At 46.6% G+C, this 19,832-nt stretch overlaps 1 protein-coding gene and 1 long non-coding RNA gene across 3 annotated transcripts in view; one reads left to right on the plus strand and one right to left on the minus strand.

The window, feature by feature from the left end:
- Positions 1 to 58: 58 nt before the first annotated feature.
- The window catches only part of LOC130836685 (uncharacterized), an 80,091-nt gene continuing 60,317 nt past the window's right edge, over positions 59 to 19,832 (plus strand). Inside the window, exons 1-2 of the long non-coding RNA XR_009049211.1 lie at positions 59 to 152; positions 19,080 to 19,225. This is a non-coding gene — a long non-coding RNA (uncharacterized LOC130836685). The remainder of the gene's footprint in view (positions 153 to 19,079; positions 19,226 to 19,832) is intronic.
- Positions 138 to 13,194, minus strand: TRIM52 (tripartite motif containing 52). 2 transcript variants are annotated; one of them, XM_057709107.1, is made up of 2 exons: positions 11,945 to 12,740; positions 138 to 7,368 (listed from the first exon to the last, which is right to left on the minus strand). In XM_057709107.1, exons 1-2 carry the CDS (start codon positions 12,626 to 12,628, stop codon positions 7,135 to 7,137), a joined length of 918 nt encoding a protein of 305 aa, XP_057565090.1. In that variant the 5' UTR covers positions 12,629 to 12,740; the 3' UTR covers positions 138 to 7,134. The 2 variants fall into 2 exon arrangements, with proteins under 2 accessions (XP_057565090.1, XP_057565091.1); XM_057709108.1 differs by lacking the exon at positions 138 to 7,368 and adding an exon at positions 7,388 to 9,128 and having other exon boundaries at positions 11,945 to 13,194.

Here is a 19,832-nt window from a genome sequence, read left to right on the forward strand (position 1 = left end):
GTAACAAGCGGAAGAGAGGAAGTGCCCGCCCCATACCCGTAAGGATCGCCTAGCATCTTCATTGCCCGTACGTGGCACGGCGCAAAGCCCGCCTTTTCCGCTTCGTAGCTTGGAGGGCAACGCAGAGGGAGCGTAATTTTGTGGGCGCAACTGTGAGTAACGGTGGGCAATGTGAAAAATACGGTATTAAATTTTAAAGATAAACTGTGCTAAGGTGAACTAGTAAACCCTAACAGATTTCCATGCGCGGGGGACAACCCTTCTCTCAAGAGGTTTAAGCTCTGGTGGTTGTTGAGGAAGTCCATGCCCGGAAAGACTTAGTCCACCCAGAACTAAGGCTGGCATAGGTTAGGGAGCGGAAAACCGGGGATGAAGGAAAAATCAGTCTGTGAGCTGCTGGACAGTTACCCCGCTCCCGCCTGGGCAGGAGCGCGGAGAGCTCTGGCAGAAACTGAAAGGCCCCAAGAGGAAGGACCTACGGGGTTCTGACTTTTCGGGGCTCGGGCCAAATCAGTTAACAGAAAGGTCCGTGGGTCTGGGGCTCCAGGCGTGCCCAAGTATTTCTTTTTTTGTTTCTAACATGTATTAAGTTTATTTTCTCATCTGTGAAATGAGATTGGGAATAATAATTCCTACCTCACATGGTGTGGAGAGTAAATGATTTAAGATAGGTAAAACGCCCAGAAAAATGTCTGGCAGAGTAAATGCACGCAACTTAGTGAGCACCTCTTCGGTACCAGACCCTATTTTAGGTCTTGGGGAGACAGCTATGAACAGGATAAAACGTATCAGTTTGTTTTTGTTTTTTGAGTTTACATCCGATGCAAATTGGAATGGGGAGAAGCGAGCTCGAGGGGGAGATTTTAACAAAGGCAGGACTGTAGGAGAGAGCCCTATGGATTTGTGGGGGGGATAATGTTCCAATCGGAGGGAAGAGTCAGTGCAAAAGTCCTGAGCTGGAGCGTTGGAGACCCTGGGGACCAAAAAATGAGATGGAGTTCGGGGCAGTTGACAGAGGGCCTCGCAGCCTGGGGGAAGAACGTTGGAAAGCCATGCTAGGCCTTCTAGCAGGCCTTCTACAAGGAAGGAAGGCGATGGACAATGGCAAAGCTGCTGTGGGCTATGGCCTCTCAGGTGTGCGAAGAAGGCCAGAATCTGTTCCTTGAGAGCAGCTACTCTCCTGGTGCCTTGCAGACCCCTGCCTTCCTCCACAGCCACGTTGGGCTCTTCAGGCACAGTGTTGGCTGTGCTCCTCTTAGCTTAACTACTATCCTCCAAGGATCCCAGGTTTGTACATCACCTGGCTCCCTGGCGCCCCCAGCTGGCTGTCCTGTCTCTTTTCCAACACTGACCTCTACCCCCCACCCCCACCCAAGTGTTTTGTTTCTCCTGTGGTTGTTTGTGGGAGACCCTTGCATATACCCACCCCAGTATCCAGTTCGCTGCCCACGACTTGGACCATGCCTGCGCCTCCTGGGCACTCAGCACAGTGGAGAGATGAGTGATTCTCCGGTCACCTTGGTGTGGAATGTGAGATGTGTTGCACAAAATCTCTCTGTCCTCAAGAACACTGGCTCCTCCTTCTCCTACCTCCACTCTCCAAAGACACCATCACTCAATCACATTATTTTACATTTTTTTCTCCTGGGGAAACCTCACTCAGCTCTCTGTTTCTTGAACTTTGCCCAGGGTGCCCCTGTGGAACCCACATCCCTGACGTAGGGTGCCAGGAGACCAGGTTAAAAGGAGACTGCCAAGTCCCTCATGCTGGCTCAAAGATGCGACCTTTCTGTACACTAGGCTCTTCTCCAGAAGCCTCCCAGATAAGCCCTGCCTTCCTGGGTTCCCAAGCTCACCTCTGCCTGCCTCCGGGCCAAGACCCATAAAGGTAACTTTCCCAACCCACAGGCTTATCCCCACATTTGTCTCTGCTCTTGAGATTCTGACAGTGCCTCTCCTATGGGGCCAAGGTGGGGATTTGGGTTTTGCCTGGAACCCACCAGGACTAAGCTGGCGATGCCAGTGGAGGAGAGAGAGAAATGGGATGTAGTGGACTTCTCCATCGATCAGAGATCCTGCAGGATTCAGGTTTTCCACTTCCTCCAACCACCACCCAGCCTCTCCTCTCTTGGAGGGTAGACTGGCAGGCCACAATGCCACTGAAGGACAGTCTTGAGCCGAAGGCCTTACCCCAACCCTGGGGATGCTGGGGACCTCTTCACTGGTAGCTCTGGTAGGGGTGGGGGTGGAGTGGTGTTTCCCACCCAGCCCCAGCAGCAGTTGAGCCCCATCCATGTCCTCTTCCCTCAAGGGTGCTCTGTGGCTCCCTGCTAGGCATATGAGCCCTCACTTGGCCACAGTTAGGGGTCCACCTGGACTCCTCACTCCTCTCGAGTAGGAATCTGTAGGTTAACTGTTGGTTAGCAGAGAACCTGGCCCCTTCCAGCAGAGTGATGTCCCTCAACTGGTGGATAGTTTGAGAATCAGCTGCATCTTTCACAGCAAAGCCTAACTACCGCAGCCAGATTGGGCCGGCCTCCAGGCCTCTTTCTTCTCACCCAGGGCATCTTTTCTCCAACCTCAGGGAGGTGGAAGCCTGCTAGAGGCTCTCACCTGACCTTTGGAGAAGACTCAGCTCTCCTCCAAGCCATCTTCCCACTTCTCCAGGCCACCCACGCCCTGGAGGCAGAACTGGTCCTGGTCCCAAGTTTAGTGTTGTCTCACCCACTTATTGTCTGAGTCCCTGGGCTGCCCCATCTTTCCCCTGTCTCTGCGGACACTACCTCCATTCCACACAAGGTAACAATCCCACACAAGAAATTGGAGAGGCTCTTCTAAGGAAGTCTGTCTCACCATTCCTTTTCTGAAGGGAGCCCCCAGGACCCACACAGCTAGAAAGAGCCCCTCAGGCTTCTTGCCAGAGGCCCATGACCTCTAGAAGCAGAGGCCTCCATTCCCCTCCTGCCAGCATTCAAGAGGTGAGCGAGGTCTTCCCTTGAATGCTGAGGTGAGGGCTTTTGTATGTGGTGGGTGAGGGACAGAGGGGAAAGTGTGTGGCCAGGACCAGAGGGCCTGCTGACTGTCAGCCCTGGGCAGTTGGCTTCCCTTTGTTTTCCTGTCCTTCTGCAGATTCAGTGTGGTTGGCTCTGGCACGCCCCATACTCTGATGCCGTGACTGCATTGGCCCTGCTTTGCTCCTCCAACTCATCAGTTCTCTCCCACACAGAACACACATTGTTCTTCTGCCTGGAAGGCCCACCATGTCACCTCCTTTTCTTAGTTAAATCTAAGCTTCCTTCAGGTGTCAGCTCTGGTTGCCACATCTGGGAAGCCCTCTGTGACCCTCAGATGTAGGTCAGGCTCCTTTATTTTATGATGTCATGGTGGTGCAGTGTGTGGGTCTCATTTCAATTCCACCAGCCTCTCCTGTGAGTACCCTAAGGACATGAACTAGGCTGTTTCTGCTTACATGTTGCATTCCCAGCGCCTTGTAGAAGGTTTGACATGTGGAAGATTCTAATCTTGGTGGCTAGTCTCATAGGCTGAGTAGTTAGAGGGAAGTAGGAGGGTGTTCCAGGCATAGGGGCCAGTTTAGGGGAGAAGGTGTGCAAGTGGTTTGCAGGCGCAAGTTTGGGAGTGATGGTTTCAAGAGGGAAGGTATAATGAAGCTCAAGGTGGGCAGGGAACCCTAGTGATTTTGTCCTGAAGCCCAGGACAGTCTCTTTAGGATTATCTCATCCCTCTCCTGCCTAGCCTTGATTTTACTGAAAGGCATTTGTTGTCAAAGTGAAGGCTAGGTTGGAGGAGTAAGACTAGAAACAAGTAGAGTTCAGAAGCTGGACAGGAGGGTCTCCTACAGGATCATGAGAGTCTTACAAAGGAAGGAACAGAGGACTTACCAAAGGCCATAATATCAGTGAGGGGTTGAACATCTCTTCCGATCCATCTCTACCCTGCTTCATTCACTCCAGGGTTTAGAGTCGGGTTCTGTATGCAGAAGCTATTTAATGATTGAGGCCTAAAGATTTAAAGTTCAAAAAGGCTGGAGACAAGGAAACGTGAGACTATAATGATAGGTTCTGTTCCATTCTTCCTAGTGAGAGGTGGAGATGTGGCATTAAATCAATGCTGGGAACAGATCTTAGAAATCATATGCCATTTTCTAATGTCTCTTGGAAAAGATTCCTTGTCCATCTTAGGCAGAAATCTGAGGTCTAACAGTCGCCCAGAAAGCTGCTAAGGCATTTTATTAGGTCTTCCCTGAGAGATGGACTGTGGGATTCCCCAGGCCCTGGGTGCTTTAGCAGATGTGCAGAGTCAGAGGCTGTGAAAATGGGCATGATCTGGCAGGTGGCTGTATTCCAGGTAGGACTATAAGAAATGCCAACAGAAGGCAAGCTTCTTGCCTTGTTAAAGGATTTAAAGGAGCTGTAGGTGGTAGGGAGAAACAAAAGGTGACCCAGGGTGCCTGCTGTCAGCTTTTTACCAGGAAGAGGATTTCATGTGAACCAGGGTTAAGAGATTATGTTGAAATGGAACGTTGAGGCTAGCTAGCTTACTACAAGATATGAGGGCTGAGGAGACAGCCCTCAGCCCTCATAACACTTTCCTGCTCACACTTGGGTTAAAGAGCCAGAGCCTGCTTAGAAATTCCATCTTTGCTATAGAGGGAGAGCAGGGATTTTAGGAAATGGCAGACAAAAAGGGGGTGTGACCTTCAGGAATCCTCTTGCAGGCCACCTGGATCCCCCTTATCTTTGCAGGGACCCTGCCTGATGCCAGGTGGAATTGTCTACCAGAAGGCTCTGACCAACTCTAGATCTGAATCCTTTAGGATGCGGAAAAAGCAAGGAAGGCCTAAGCATGAACCTCAGCTAGTGAGATATGGAGGAATGAGCCTCCCTGTTGTTTAGGCTGTTTCTAATTCAAATCCCTGAGGTATCCATTTTCTCCCTTCTTTGGAAAGGGGGAGAGTTGGGGAGAAGAGTAGCAGGTCTCCTGGTAACAGAAGCCTTGTGGCATTTCCTCCTATACTTCCCTCATGCGCAGATGAGCCCAAGATTCTCATACTGTACCTCTGAGGATTCTGTTTTGTGGGCAAACACTATCATTAAGAGTTAAATTTATTACTACCTTTAGCTCTCACAATCTCCTCTTCAGCCCTGTTATTCTTAGAACCTCTCACTTTGTCTTCTTTTATGAACACTGCCTGCACAAACTGCTTTCCCTTCCAGGACTCCAAGACTGCCTCACCACCTTCTGTCACAATTTAGTGTGAAACGAGAAAGGGAAGAACCTACTTATCTGTTTTAATACTAGGTTCTGCCCCTCATCCCATTTTCAAAAAGTCAGGGCACCAAATAAAACCTTATTTATACTTATACCCCTCCTGTTTTGAGGTTCTAGCCCCAGCTCTTTTTGGAAAGGGGGGTAATAGTTTGTTTTTCACCTACTTTTCATTAGAGTTCTCCCCTGTCACATCTCCCACATGTGATCCACATGGATCACAAGTATAACTGGCTTAAGGCCATTTTGGTCAGATTTAAAAAAACAAAAACAAAGAAAAGGAAGTTGTCTTACTTCTCCTTTTCATCTTCCCTGTGGACTTTACTACTCCTGAGGGTCCTTGGGAGGACCAGAATTCAACCTGCCTTTTTTGTGCAGAACTGTATAGTTCAACATGATTTGATAGCCATTAGCCATATATAAGTATTTAAAATTAAAACTAAATACAATGGAAAATACAGTTCCTGAGTTGCACTAGCCACATTTCAAGAGCTCAAAAGTCCTATGTCGCCAGGGGTAACTGTACTATATTGCATAGCACAGATTTAGAACACTTCCATCATTGCACAAAGTCCTTTTAGAGCTGGTATAGAGGGCTAGTGTCCCTGTCTCCCCCTTTTTGTATTCCCATTTTATCAGTCAATAAATATTTGTGATCACTTCACTGTTACAGCATAGCTTTCAAAGGCAGTAAGGGATTAGGGGTGGCAAACAGCATAGAATCTATAGGTCTTATAAAGCAAGGGTCCCTGAGCCCCGGCCCTCGGCCTATTAGGAAGTGGGCTGTCCGGCAGGAGGTGAGAAGTGGGCGAATGTGCGAAGCTTCATCTGCTGCTCCCCATCGATCTTATTACCGCCTGAACCATATTCCCCACGCCACCCCCTGTGGAAAAACTGTCTTTTCATGAAACCGGTCCCTGGTGCTAAAAAGGTTGGGGACCACTGCTATAAAGGTTTCAGGAGGCATGGCATAGGGGCCAGAGGTTGATGGTCAATGGCAGAGGAGCCTTAGGTTTTAAGAAGGTGCTTTAAGGGCTGATGCTATATAAATATATCAGTCTAAGGTCACTCCCACTCTGACAGGAACAGAGAGGCTCTGGTCTTATGTGTAAGTTGTGGATAATACTTAAAAAAACAAAACAAACAACTGTTGTGTGGCCCTGTTGAAACTAAGGAATAGCTGAAATGATTGCCTTTTCTTACTCATTATTTCTAGATCTTAATTTCATATACTGCTTTATCTTAGTCTTTGATGGCAGTGATATAGGCAGCTCTAATGTTTAAAAAAGGCCTCTTGACCCTGCCACCTGTATGCCAAGACCTGGGAGAAGCAGGGGGTCATATCAATTAATCCACTGATGCTAAGGCGACATTTAATAAAATTCCAGCTAGGTGAGGCTATTCTTCCACTGAAGACTTTTGAACACCTGTGCCAGGCACTGGCTATAGGGCCTAAGTGAGGCTAGTAACGGCATGTCTGTAGATATGACCACTTTTCCCTGAAACTAGGCAAGAGATTCTCAACCAGGGATGCTTTTGCACCCCCGCCCAAGACATTTGGCAAGATCTGGAGACATTTGGGGTTGTCAAAACTGGTGGGGAGTGCTACATACTTCTAGTGGGTAGAGTCCATGGATGCTACTAAGCATCCTTGAATGCACAGGACATCCCCCATCCCCCAGAGCAAAGAATTATCTCACTCAAAATGTCAAGAGTGCTGAGGTTGAGAAACCCTGGTCTAGACCACAACTTGGATCAGTTCTTTGTGCCAAGACTAATCATGAGCTCCAGGGTCAGAAGGGTAGTAAGTGAGGCTAGCAAGTATCTATAAGTTGGGAAAGAAAAAAATTAGGAATCAGTGGAACAGTGGCTTCCATAAAGATGAAGGGCAGGTATTACTGGAGTGTGTTTAACTGCTCTAGAATGTTTAACTGCACTAGCTAAGGTCACGGCGCAATTGGAGTTGAGGGTTTCAGATACGTAGCACGTCTGTGTGTGGATGAGGTCCAGGGTATAGCCACAGGAGTAGAGAGGAGCAAGTTTAAACAGTCTGACTTGTGATACAGCAGCCAACAGCTGAACCTAGTAGGGAAGACATTCAATAAACAGATGAGCATATGGTAGATATGGATATATATATCAGTTTTTCTCAATGTTTTTGTAACCCACACCTTTACTTTGCATATACCTTAACATCTCAAATTCTCCCTCCTTCAGTGTTATTTAAAATATCAAAATTTAAAGTTTCATAACTAAAATTAATCAAAACAATGGTAATTTTAGGAGGCAAAAATTTATTCAGATGATGTAATAACCATGTCACTGTTTAGCCTTAACTTTTCTTTCCTGGATGGGGTAGAAGATAAAATAAAACACAAGCTGCTTTGACAACGCTCTTGTAGTGTTTTCTCCCACAGTTATACCAAAAAAAAAAAAGCTTTTGATATAAAGAGAAAATGGTATAACAAATGGATTAACGTCTGAAAGTTTCTAGTCAAAACAATCAGACTTTGAGTTCCACAAACTCCTGAAGTTCTTCCAGTGAAGACTGAACATCAGTGTGAAACATTCTTCCCAAAAGCTACTGCAGGTAGATTTCAAGAGCAAGGTCAAGAACACATCACCCAAAATAGTTTTAGATTTTCTTTCTTTTTTTTCCCTGGAAATAACATTCATGTGTCTGGTTCTCAAAAGATTGGTCAAGAAAATTAAGACCATTTTTTTTTAGCATGAGTTTGCTATCTGTAGCTAGATTTTTGGCAAGTGCTTAAGGTATTTCATAAGGAGCAGTGATGTTGGTGTTTGCCCCTTGACATTTCAGGGTCAACGTATTTTAAGCTTCAGTGTGTTAAATTCTGCTTGAAGTTTTAATTTGTGAAGTTTTAAAGTACAGATTCTTTATCATTGGTGTCCCCAAATCATTTGTTCTGTCCGTAAATTCAGCTGAACTAAGTTCTTTGACAACCAAGGAACCTCAGTATGTGACCGAAAACACTCTGAACAGCATTCAGATCTTTGAAAACTAAGGCAAACTGGGTTCAAATGTACTATTTTTCACAACAGTTATGCTGACAGCCAGGCTTAAGATTTCCAGTAGATTATGGGCAGACTGATGGAAGTCGATGCTTGTGATTGCTGCAGTACATCTTGAATGCCAGTTTTCTTCTATTTTTGACAAAGACCCAGATCTAAAACATGCCATTGCTATAGCACCACCAACATATACTCCTATAATTTTTTTCTTCCAACTAAGTTCATTTCATACAACTTCAAAAATATTGTCTTTAGTGCTAGGCTTAGTGAAAAAAGCACATCCACAGTTTTTAAAGCCTTATTCTGAACAGAAGCAAAGCACAATTTTCTTCTTCAGTAGATTAATCTCAATGAATAGGAAAGAAGGATGAGCTGTTTATTTTTTTTTAAAAACCTGACGTTTGATATGCTTAGTCACTGAATTCAGAGTTCAGATGCAGAAGTCGATGAAGAAATTCCGGAATTCCTCAATTTCCTCTCAAAGTTGTGGCAGCACTCGGAGTGCAAGGTTTCACAAGTTTCTCCATTTTTTTCTCCTTTGCAGTTAAAAGGGCTATTTAATATTAACTTTCATGGCCTTTGAAGATTCCTTTTAATATTGTAATACTGTCCAATCTTAAAACGGCAGAGAATTGTGCTTTGCAGAATACTCCACTGTTTTCAGTGGCATAACTTTAATAGTGTTTGGCCTGTGTCACTGCCCAACACTTTCAGATAACTCAACTGAAGAAGCTGACCCTATCTTCTGCATCATACATGAATATGTACTTGATAAAAGCCTCAAAAAATTTTCTGGCTGCCATCTTTAGCTACCTCAAAGGAGAAAACAGAAAAACAAGGAGTACTGATGATGGAAGCATCTGGTCCCTCTTGCAGAGTGATGAATGATTTTATCAACGGTGGATGGGTAGCAGGGCAATACAGGCATCCAGTTATGGCTGGGCCTCAACAAGTGAAATTTCTGTTCATTTTCTTTTTATACACCTGTCTGTCGCCTAAAACTTGACCCCATTTAATGGTGCCTTTGGTTAATCTAAATGATATTACTTTCATAATCCTCTGATTCTAGCTTTAAGAGTCAAGATGAACTCTAACTCATGGGATGGACAAAATGGAAGATTAAATAAGTAAGCTTTTCAGAGCTAAAACGTATTTTCTTATACAAAATTAAACTTTAAGGAATAGCAGTTTAAATGGGACCATATCCACAACAAACATCTCTGGGTTTCCAATTAGTTATACACCTCATTGATTATAGGCCTTACTCTGAATGCTCTTGCTCGTCTTTGTATTCCCACCAGCCAAGGAGTTCTTTCCAACTTATTTCTTATATTATGAAAAATTAAGTATTTTTTCTTTTTAACATTACAATACTGTGATTTTATAAATGATAACTCTCCCCATACCCTGCAATGCTGATATAATGTGTGAAGGGAGGGGGAGAGAATGCCTTTCTTTCCTATTCCTGAACATCACTGACCTATTCCTTGAGTCTATGAGTAACAACTCCCTGCTTATAACCCCTAAAACTAAAAAAGCTTGATCACCTGCAAAGTAGATTAAAATTTTGTTGAATTAGTAGCTAAGAGAGAATTTAATGTAACCAGAACTGTGTGGTAGCTAATATATAGCATATTAAATAAACCATTATACAAAAATAGTAACTATTATTGTGAGAGTTTTGTATAGTAAAATTCTAAATCATGCTATAAACTCTAAAGAATGAAAAAATATGTCAGTTACTATCACTTTACACACAGCCTACACAATTTTTATGTCTTCAATGTAGTTCCTATGTTTGGTAACACCATCAACTTAAGTTCTGGTGTATGTTTGAAAATAAAATAAAATTTTATTTTATTTTCAATATAATATTTTGAAAAGGATTATCTCCAATTTGTTTAACTTGGTTTTGCTGTTTATACTTACTAATGTGCTTTATAAGTAACTTCTGAGGTTTCAAATGAGCATTAGCTGGCCTCCCCTGAAGAGATGACCTCTTTTCTCTTGTCTAAATTGTCTTTCAATTAAAATTTTGGTTTCAAAAATCCTTTGGTTTCAAAATCCTTTTTAGAAAATCCTAGCAGAAGAATGAAAGGTTATCTCCTTTCGTCAGCTTCAATATACTAAAATCAAAAAATACAGGACATAGTTTCTTCTATAGGCAAACTTAATTAACTGGGAGGAAAGCATGGTACTAGGGTTTATCCTTAAATCATATTAATATGATGGAATTAGCAGGGGTTTGTAGTGAAGATCTGTGTCTTAACTGTGCACTTAACAGTAGTTACTGTGAAACGGGGGTAGTGATAATACCTAATAATATAATGCCTGTAGAGCAGTGTTCTGTTTGTGTTTTGACTGCAACCCAGAGTAAGCAATCCATTTTGAGATGAAGTGTACACCTATGTGCATATAATTTAAAAGTTTCATAAAACAGTACTTACCCTTACTATGTTCCCATGCACTCTGATATTTTCTCCTCTGTTTCATTTAAAAATAATGCTGGGCATGACCCATTTATTTTAAGACCCACTAACTGGTCAAAACCCACGGTTTGAAAATCACTGCTGTAGGGTAATATGAGGAAATACATTTTATAAACTGTAAAGCACTACTGAAACGTGAGCAGCTGCTATTGATTATAAGACTTTTATGAACCTGAAGACAATCAATTCCTTCCTTGGGTACTGCTAGGCTTTTAAACAGTATCCATGCTGTCACTGAGACAATTCTCTAATACTTAGATCAGGCCTAGAAAGCAAGGTATTAACCAAATCAGAACCCAAAGAAATTAAAGGAAACTAGAGGAAAGTCAAATTAAAGAAACATCTGCTCAGTGCTTTATAGCTTATAAAATAGTTTCACATATATGATCTCTGTTAATCCTAACAAGCCTAGGGGAAAAGTAAAGCTAAGAGGCTGAGATTTGCCCAAGATTAGACAGTAAGTTGCAGAGCCAGGTCATCTGATTCTAAATCCTTAACTTCTTCCACTGTGATAAAATACCAGGTAAGGAAAGTGATCAGGACATGAGGTATATTCTGATCCATCAAAGATGTTTATGTTCTCTGCCTTTCTCTACAGGAAAAATGGGCCCTACTGAAGGTGGGGAAGCAACCCCAGACTTTGGTGTGTCCAGTTGATCTTATTAGTCCAGGAATCACACCTGGCCTTTTGGTCTAACCAATATTAGTCCTCCGTTTTGACACTGCTTGTGCTGATGTCCTAAATGTCTATTATCTACAAGTACTGTGGCTTTCCATTCCTATGTATTAAGGGTCCTGGAGTCTTGGTCAGGTATAGATTCAGGACTCACATCAGAGGGAAATTTAAGTACTGGGGGTGGGGGAGGTGTTCTGTCACTTATACCCCCTTATACTTGGGTAGACTGAAAGGGAGTAACAACAGTGGTCAGCTCCCAGTTACTCTCTTTGTCTTTACTCAGTTTGCTCTGCGGAAGCCAGTCAGCCTCAGCCAGTGTCTCCTTCGGCCACATATGCCCATCTCCCTCCACCCTGTGCCCCATCCCTCACAAAAAAGAGAGGCTCAACTATCAAGTATCCAGCTCCCCTGATTTTTCCTCCGCTCCCTTAAAATCCCCACATTCCCTCCTGCTGCTCACCTTGTACTCATGTACCGCTTCATCCAATGGCACCACACTGTGCAGTTTGTGGCTCCTGGATTCTCGACATACCACACAGATGGCCTCTTTGTCCACCTCACAGAAGAGTTTCAGAGCCTTTTGATGTTTGGAGCAGATCCCCTGATCATTCCCCCGACTCCCTCGATTAGGAGTGGGGCACATCTGGCTGATTATCTGGACCATGTTGGCCAGCTGCAAGTTGGGACGAAAGCTGCGACGCGTAAAGCTCTTTCGGCATTGGGGGCAGGTGAACTGCTGAGGAGGAGGCAGGTGAGTGTCAGGATACAGCTCATCGTCGTCCTCATCGTATTCTTCCACTATCTCTTCTTCCGGGTAGACGTCAATTCTCAGGTCGTGTCTCAAGCCTCCCAGGTAATAGTCCGTATCTTCCTCCTCTTCCTCCTCCTGGTCCCACACATAATCCATGTTGTCCCAATCCCTTACGTCACCGTCCCAGATTTCATCATCCTCTTGGTCCTGGAAAAACAACTCGTCAGCATTCCCCTGATATAAAACCTCTCGAATGGAATTGTCCCGTCCACCGATGGCCCCCACTGCCTCGTCGTCCTCCTGCCATTCATCTTCCTCTTCTTCCCCGTCTTCCTCATCTTTGCCCCACAGCTGCGTCACACACCCTCGGCAGAAATTATGCCCGCAACTCATGGACACGGGATCCTTGAAGTAATCAAGGCAGATGGGACACACCGCTTCCTCCTGAAGTGTCTGCAAGGGGTTGAGAGTAGTGGCAGGGCCAGCCCTCTTAACGCGATGCCAGATGGTGTGGATGTGTCCCCTCAGAGCTGAGGAGCGGGGGACGCACCTGCAGGCCTGCCGCCAAGCTACGCTGGTGTCCTCCACCCTGCTCTCCCTCCTGGGGCCCTCAGAGAAGACTTGCTCCCCTCTCTCATACTCTCCCCAGCTTTAGCCGCGAGAGCCCCAAGCCCGAACTCACAGCCGCCCTCGGAAGGCAGTGGGGGCAGAACCAGGCTGCGGCCCCCACTCCCCTCCCAGACCCAGCGTGCAAACTCAGGTCCCTCCGGTTTGCCTGACGCGGCGGCGCCCTCCTAAGCAGCCAGCACTCTCCTCCCTGCCCCTCAGCGACCTAAAAGGATGTAGGCGCGCTAACCCACACTCGGGAGAGGGCGGGCTAGGCGGGCGGAGGGCCACGTCTCTATGGTGCCCCCGGAAACACTTTCCCTGCCGCCCATCCAGCCGCCCCAGATTAAAAAAAAAAACGACCTAGTCAGAACCGACGGAGGAGGCGAGAGAATCGACTTAAGCCACCGAGCGCTCCAACCATCAGACCCAGAGGGTCCAGCAGCCGCTCAGGAAAGCCGTCCCGATCAACCCAAAAAGATCGGGAGCGCAGGGGCTGACCTCTGGTGCTCTCGTGAACTTCCGGCCCTTCTACCCATTGGCCTTTGTGGTAGGGAGGACTCCGCCTAACGGGCTGTAGCGCTGGGGGGCGTGGCCTGTAGGAACCAGGCGAGACTGAGCTGCTGTGCAGTTGGGTGGCTGTGAGATCAAAGAATTTCTCGTGAAGACTTGGGTGCTTCCAACTTTCCTCCTGTGAAGGATAATTGGCACTTGCCATTGGCATTTGCCATCCATCTCTATAAAGATTAAATCATGTGCTGCTGAAGCTGATTTTTAACAGGCACTGAATGGTGTTCAGGGTGGAGAGCTGAAACAGGCACTCTGTCCTCTGCGAAAAACTGGCAGGACAAGTCCTTAGGTAGTCAGATATTTTCAGGAGCCAACTTTATGAGTCCAATTCTTATACCTCATCATATCTAGAAGAACAGTAAAATCCTTCGTGGTGACAACTGTTCCTCATGACTAGCAGTAACCAGCACCAGACTAGCAGAAACCTTCTGTAAACAATACGTGCCTGATTGCATGTTTTTCCCTTTTGCCAAAACCATGTCTGTACTGATCTTCCCCCCTACCTCTTTGGAATGGTTTCTCAGAGCTATCTGGGATGCTGTCTCCCGGGCTGCAGTCCTCATTTTGCCCCAAATAAAACTTGAAACTCTCACGTTGTGCATTTTCTTTAAGTCAACACTCCTCAGATTGTTTCGCCTGTGTCTTGCTGCCTGCCCTCAGGCGCCTCAGACTCAGCATGCCCTACACTGACTTTGTGAGTCTTTTCACCTCCATCTATAATACTTCCATTCATCATCCACTCACCATGCATTTATGCATCCACGCACCCAAGTAACCATTCATTTTTCATCCATCCCTCTATCTCTTCATCCATCTATCATATGCATGCATAACCCATCCATCCACTTTCATCTATCCATGTTATAGGAACAACAACAACAAAATGAGTTAGGCATGATCGTTCCTTCAAAGGGTTTAGAGTTATAGACGTGGTTATTTTTCACCCAAGGTTTACAAGGTTTGCTTTTTCTTTTTTAACTTGACCTTCAATAGGAAGCACATTGCACATATCGATCCAATACAGACTTGCATATGACAGAAAATTGGGGGAAATTGTTCTTTCCCTTAAGGCATTCAAATCACTCTGATATGTTCTGTTTTACTTCAATAAGCTGTTCAAGACCCACTGGAGTCACTGCACCCATCAATAATTGGTCACTTTGGAGAGTAGCGTAGACATATATACAATACCAACTGTAAAAGAGATAGCTAGTGGGAAGTTGCTGTATAACAAAGGGAGATCAACTCAATGATGGGTGATGCCTTAGAGGGCCAGGACAGGGAGGGAGGGAGGGAGTCACAGGAAGGAGGGGATATAGGGATATATGTATAAATACAGATGATTCACTTTGGTGTACCTCAAAAACTGGTACAAGAGTGTAAAGCAATTATATTGCAATAAAGAGCTTAAAAAAAAAACCTAAAAAAATAAAAATAAAAAAATTGGTCACTTCAGTTTGAGGCACTCCACCTGCCTGAATGGAAACATCAATGAACCCTGGATCCCTTCCTTTCCCTCTCTGGGCCCGAGCTTGAACTGTAAGTCCCACAGAACAAGAATGTTCTATTCAACATTGTATACACAGCTCCTCAATCATAGTGTTGAACATACAGTAAGTACTCCCTACATATCTGCTGAGTAAATAAATGAAACAAGAAATTGCTACCGTCAAGTTCTGCTGATAATTTTATCTCCTCAAATCAAGGACTTCTCCATCTCTGTTCCTTCCAGCCTACATCTGACCCCAACAACTTCCAAATGGACAAAAATTTTCCTGAATGGTCACTTGCCCTCATTTCAGTTCATCTTTCAGCCACCAGTACCATTCACCTGAAATGAAAGTCTGACACATGCCAAGCTTTTGCCTCTATGTTTGGGGCATGTTGTTTACTCACCCAGAAGGCTTTCATCTCACCGCTTCACCTGGATATAATTGCTAATTAACCTTCAGGTTTCTGCCCAAGCATAATCTCCTGAAGGAGATATCTTCTCCTGAGGCTGGCACCAGGCTGTGTTCAGACCCCAACTTTGTCACGGACGGTCTGTATGACTTTGGATTAGTTTCTTAACATCCCTATGCTGCAGTTTCCCCATCTGCAACATAAACAGGATAGTAGCACACATGTCATGGGTTGTTGTGAAGTTGGATTAGTTGTAAAATGGTTGGAACAGTGCCCACTGGAGTTATCTTTGTATCCCCATCACCTGCCACTATATTCCTTTCCTGTAGTAGATAAGCCTTAGAAGAAACTCTCCCTTATCTCCTATTCTCTCCCACTCTGAGTAGGGTCAAGTGATTGGAACCCTGAGGGGAAAAATAATCTACCAAGTGTCATCCTAGTTTGCTTTTCTTCCCCTCTTGGCCACAGCGCTCAGGATCTTAGTTCCCTGAACAGGGATCAAACCCATGCCCCCTGCAGTAGAGGGGCAGAGTCCTAACCACTGGACTGCCAGGAAATTCCCTGTCATGCTGGTGGTTCTGAGAGCCTTTTGTCTGGAGAGGGAGGGAGTTGAAACCCAGGTCTGACCTGCCTAAGGTGGGACACTATGGGTGGTGTTTATTTGTTAGAAAACAAATAACTAAACACCCATATACAATCCAGAACCCATCTTGGGGGTCATGACTGACCCCAAGAAGCCACAGGGGAAAATGTGAGTAACAAGCACTGGAACTGAGCTTCAGGGCTTGAATACTTCCCCATCTCTGAATTCAGGTCCCCCCCTGCATATGGAAGGGAGTGGGCAAAGAGCTGGGGAGCAGACCAAGGGAAGAGAGGGCTGCTTATAAAAGCAAGTTCCCAATTGCCCCAGGGAGCAGAGCCCAGGTGGGAGGGGGAGCTGGAGAAAGAGCAAGGGGGAATGAGTGGAAGAAGATGGTGAGAGAAGGCTAGGGGGATCATCCTGAAGGAACTGTTGAGACTTAAAAGGGACATATAGTGGATACCCACTCTCAAGACTATCTCGCTGAATGAAGACCGGTAAAGTTCAATACCTATTTTATCTTCCTTTTCCTCTAAATCACCTCTCCTCGAATCCAAGTGGCATCTGGGAGAGGAGCTTTGTTTAGATTCCCTCACGTTGTTGTGAAACTTAGCTGATATTTTCCAGGGTATACAGGAGGCTTGGTTTTAAGCCCTCTTGCAACCTTCACACACCAGCAACTAGGCACACTGTCCTATTCACAGAAGACTGCTAGCCTTCTCCTGAACTCAGCTGGGAGCTGTGGGTTGCTGGAGGAGACCATTTGGCACACACAGGGCCTCAGGTGTCGTCCTCCCAGGGGCACTGGGAGAACAGCAACTGTGGAGGACACTCAGGCACCAGGGCTCAGCAATGGCGGGGTTGCCGGTGCATTTTTTTCAGGACCCTGATTTCAGAAAATTTACCCATGGAAACTCACATCAGCTTTTTTAGGCTGAACACCCCACACAGCTGCAGGTGATGAAATTCCAGTTTATGATGAGGAGGCAAGCACTTGTCACACAGACACTGGGGACCACGTATCAGAGGCACCAGAGAGGCCGTCTAGCGTGGGCTTGGTCACGCTGGGGTTGGCAGATTTGGCCCTGGGTTTCCTTTTGTAAGGCTCAAGAGTGAAGAACAATTTTTAAATTTTAAAGGGGTTGTAAAAAAAAAAAAAAAAAAGAAAACAAAGGTGAATATTCGTACAGTGACTGTATGTGGCCAGAAAAGTCCAAAATATTTACTATCTGACACTTTACAGGAAACGTTTACTGACCGCTGGGCTAGGAGGCTGGAATGGAGGACCTCCAGAATGCCTTCTGATGTTACAATTCTGGCTTGTTTCTCCCCTCTGGGTTCAAGACTCAGGCTCATCCCCCACACCGTAGCACTCTCTCCTCCTCCCAGTCAGATTCCAGAGGTCCTGGCTGGACAGAGTATGACCAGTGGATCAGCCTTGCTTTTCCTTAACTCAGGTCCAGTTTCTTCTCTGCCCCCGCTGCAGTGCAGATAGCTCTGGCTTCCTGGGCCTCTTCCCTGTCCTGGCTCTGACACTATGGAGCAAAGGGGCCTGGAGGGGCCTGGCTGAGGGTCAGGCCTCTGGCATAGACAGGTGCCAGGCTGACTCCCTGCTCCCTGGCTGTTTGCCTTGAGGTGAGGTTGTGTGGTTCCATTTGTACTGTGCGGCAGTACAGGGCAAGGAGAGGCTAGAGAGACACAGGTGAGATAGCCTATGCCCTCAGTTATTCCTTTTCTTCCACTCTGGTCTGTGAACTTTTCCAGGAAGTTAGAGGAGGAAAAAAGGACCAGCTGAGGGCTGGGTCTTCCTGTTGGTAAATCCCCATCTGGCCAGGCCCTGGCTGCCTGGATACGCCCTGCATTATTCATCATGGTACCCAGGGCAGGGATGTCCAGGTCTCTGAGATTCTGGAAGGCCTCGGGGGAGGGCAGCCGTGGCGGGAACGGTGAGGGTAACTGGCGGAGTGAGGCTGCATTGAGAATGGCTTGTACGAAAGCCTTGCCACTGGTGAACGTGGATTCTAATGTTATTCCTTGAACACCCGTGATTCATTATTACTCACCACTGGATTCCTTCATTCATTTGACACGTCATCACAAAGCACCAGGCCACGCTGAGCAGGCAGAGAATTCTGCTCTGAAGGTAGTGGAGCCCCAGAAGCTGTGGTTTGGGACAGGACTCCTGAGTGAGTGGTTAGCATGTGAGATTTGTGCAAATGGGGGTGGAGGATATCAGGGTGGCCTGAGGACTAGAGGTCTGGACTCAACCCACAGCGTGAGCGAGGGGTGGGTCTGCAGGTAGAGACCCCACACTTCTGAGCCACAGCCAGCCCGGTCTGGCTGACAGAGGGAAGCAGTTCCCAGGAGAGGTCTGCGGCAGTGCCCTCAGGACCCTGCTGGGTAGGAAGGCTGTGCCCGCAGGTCTATGATTTGACCTTGCAAAGCTGCCATCCTACCACTGCCAGATTCGCATGCCCTTCTTCTGCTTCCAAGGGCACTCAGAGCCCTCCTTACTTGCTTGCCTTCCTGTCTCTGTCCTCTCCTGAGGTTGCGGTGGCTGCTGGGGGCACGGAGGGGAACACTTAGATGAACTCTCTCTGCGTTTGCCTCCTGTCCCCTCACAAGTGTCTCTCCTGGCAGGGGTGCCTGCGGAAGGAACCCAGGAGAGAGGCAGGCATCTGGGCTGGTCCAGTTGGGCCCAGAGCCCCGGACTTTCATTGAAACCACTGACCGGCTGCTACTAAGCAGGGAAACAAAAATGGGGGTGGAGCAAAGCCTGGGCTAGGGGAAACTGCCAGGCTTTCTGGCCTGTTCATCCCTCTGTGGAATCAGACTCAGGACCCCCAGGGTTCACCTCCTACCTGGTTGTGGGGTACTAGTGGAATTATGTTCCTTTGCTTCAGTTTCTGCAGGTGCACCAGACTTAGACCAATATGTGTTGGGGTGGGGGGTGGGAGGTGAGAGAGTGATGCTCACAGCCTGGACAGGAAGGACTCTAACGTGAGAGGCCTCAAGACCTCAGCAGAGGGAAGCAGCATGATGGGGGTGGGGGTGGTTAGTGAGAGTGTGGAATTATCAGGGGTTCATAGAGATGTTTGAGGATCCCTTTAGGTCTAAAATGTATTGTTGTATTTTATATATATATATATATTTTTCCCCCCTAAAATGTTTTTTATGGTTCTATAGGCAAAACACTGAACTAGCCTCTAAGGGAAATATGACTAAAACAAAATAAAGTTGAAGCCGCCCAGTTGCCAAGGATCTCGTAATCCAGCTATGGAGCAGACGCTTCTGAACGTCAGGACGGGGTGCCGTTGGCAGCATAGAGGCTGGTAGGTTCTGCCTGGGGTGTGAAGTTGAGGAGGGGGCTGCTCCAGCAAGGAAGGGTTACCAGGACTCAGGAAAGGGGAGGAAGGCCCCCCAGGCCAGGGTAGGCAGTGTAATGGCTGTCTCCCCACCTCAGGCATTTCTATCTACCAGCCCTCCGGTCCCAGAGCTCCAGGTTTTCGTGCAGATGTTATATTCTTCTGAGAAGTTGGGAGGCTGACTGCACAGAAGGTGGGGAAAGCCATCAGGAAAAGGCAGTTTGCTGATGGATATCCAGGACAGACGTAGACATAAATCGGTCCAGAAGTTTCTAAACCAAGTAGCCAATGAGGCTAATGGAAGAGCAGACTGTAGCCTTTGGGTGGCAGTGCCTGGGGCCCTGCTGCTGTCCTGTAGGGGCTGTTATGGGACCGTGCCTATCCATGGCTTCTCTGGCCCTCTTCCTCATCTGGAGAGATGGTCCTATAATCCCACTGCCCTAGAGGTATTCAGGGTCTTGGACACAGAGAAACACAGAGCTGGACAGGAACTTCCAGCCAATTCCACCCAGGGTTCATACTTATAGAAGCTAGACCCTCTATCCAATGCTCCCTGAATATACAACCCCCTTGC

The sequence above is a fragment of the Hippopotamus amphibius genome, chromosome 15 (genome assembly GCF_030028045.1).
Source record: "Hippopotamus amphibius kiboko isolate mHipAmp2 chromosome 15, mHipAmp2.hap2, whole genome shotgun sequence".
NCBI classification, from domain to species: domain Eukaryota; kingdom Metazoa; phylum Chordata; class Mammalia; order Artiodactyla; family Hippopotamidae; genus Hippopotamus; species Hippopotamus amphibius.

What these genes read in the sequence shown, in the direction of transcription:
- TRIM52 (XM_057709107.1), bottom strand. Translation starts at nt 12,628, where the DNA reads ATGAGTTGCGGGCATAATTTCTGCCGAGGGTGTGTGACGCAGCTGTGG. An exon ending in AAGCGGTACATGAGTACAAG is followed by an intron (nt 7,369 to 11,944) that starts GTGAGCAGCAGG and finishes CTTCCCTACTAG; the next exon opens with GTTCAGCTGTTGGCTGCTGT.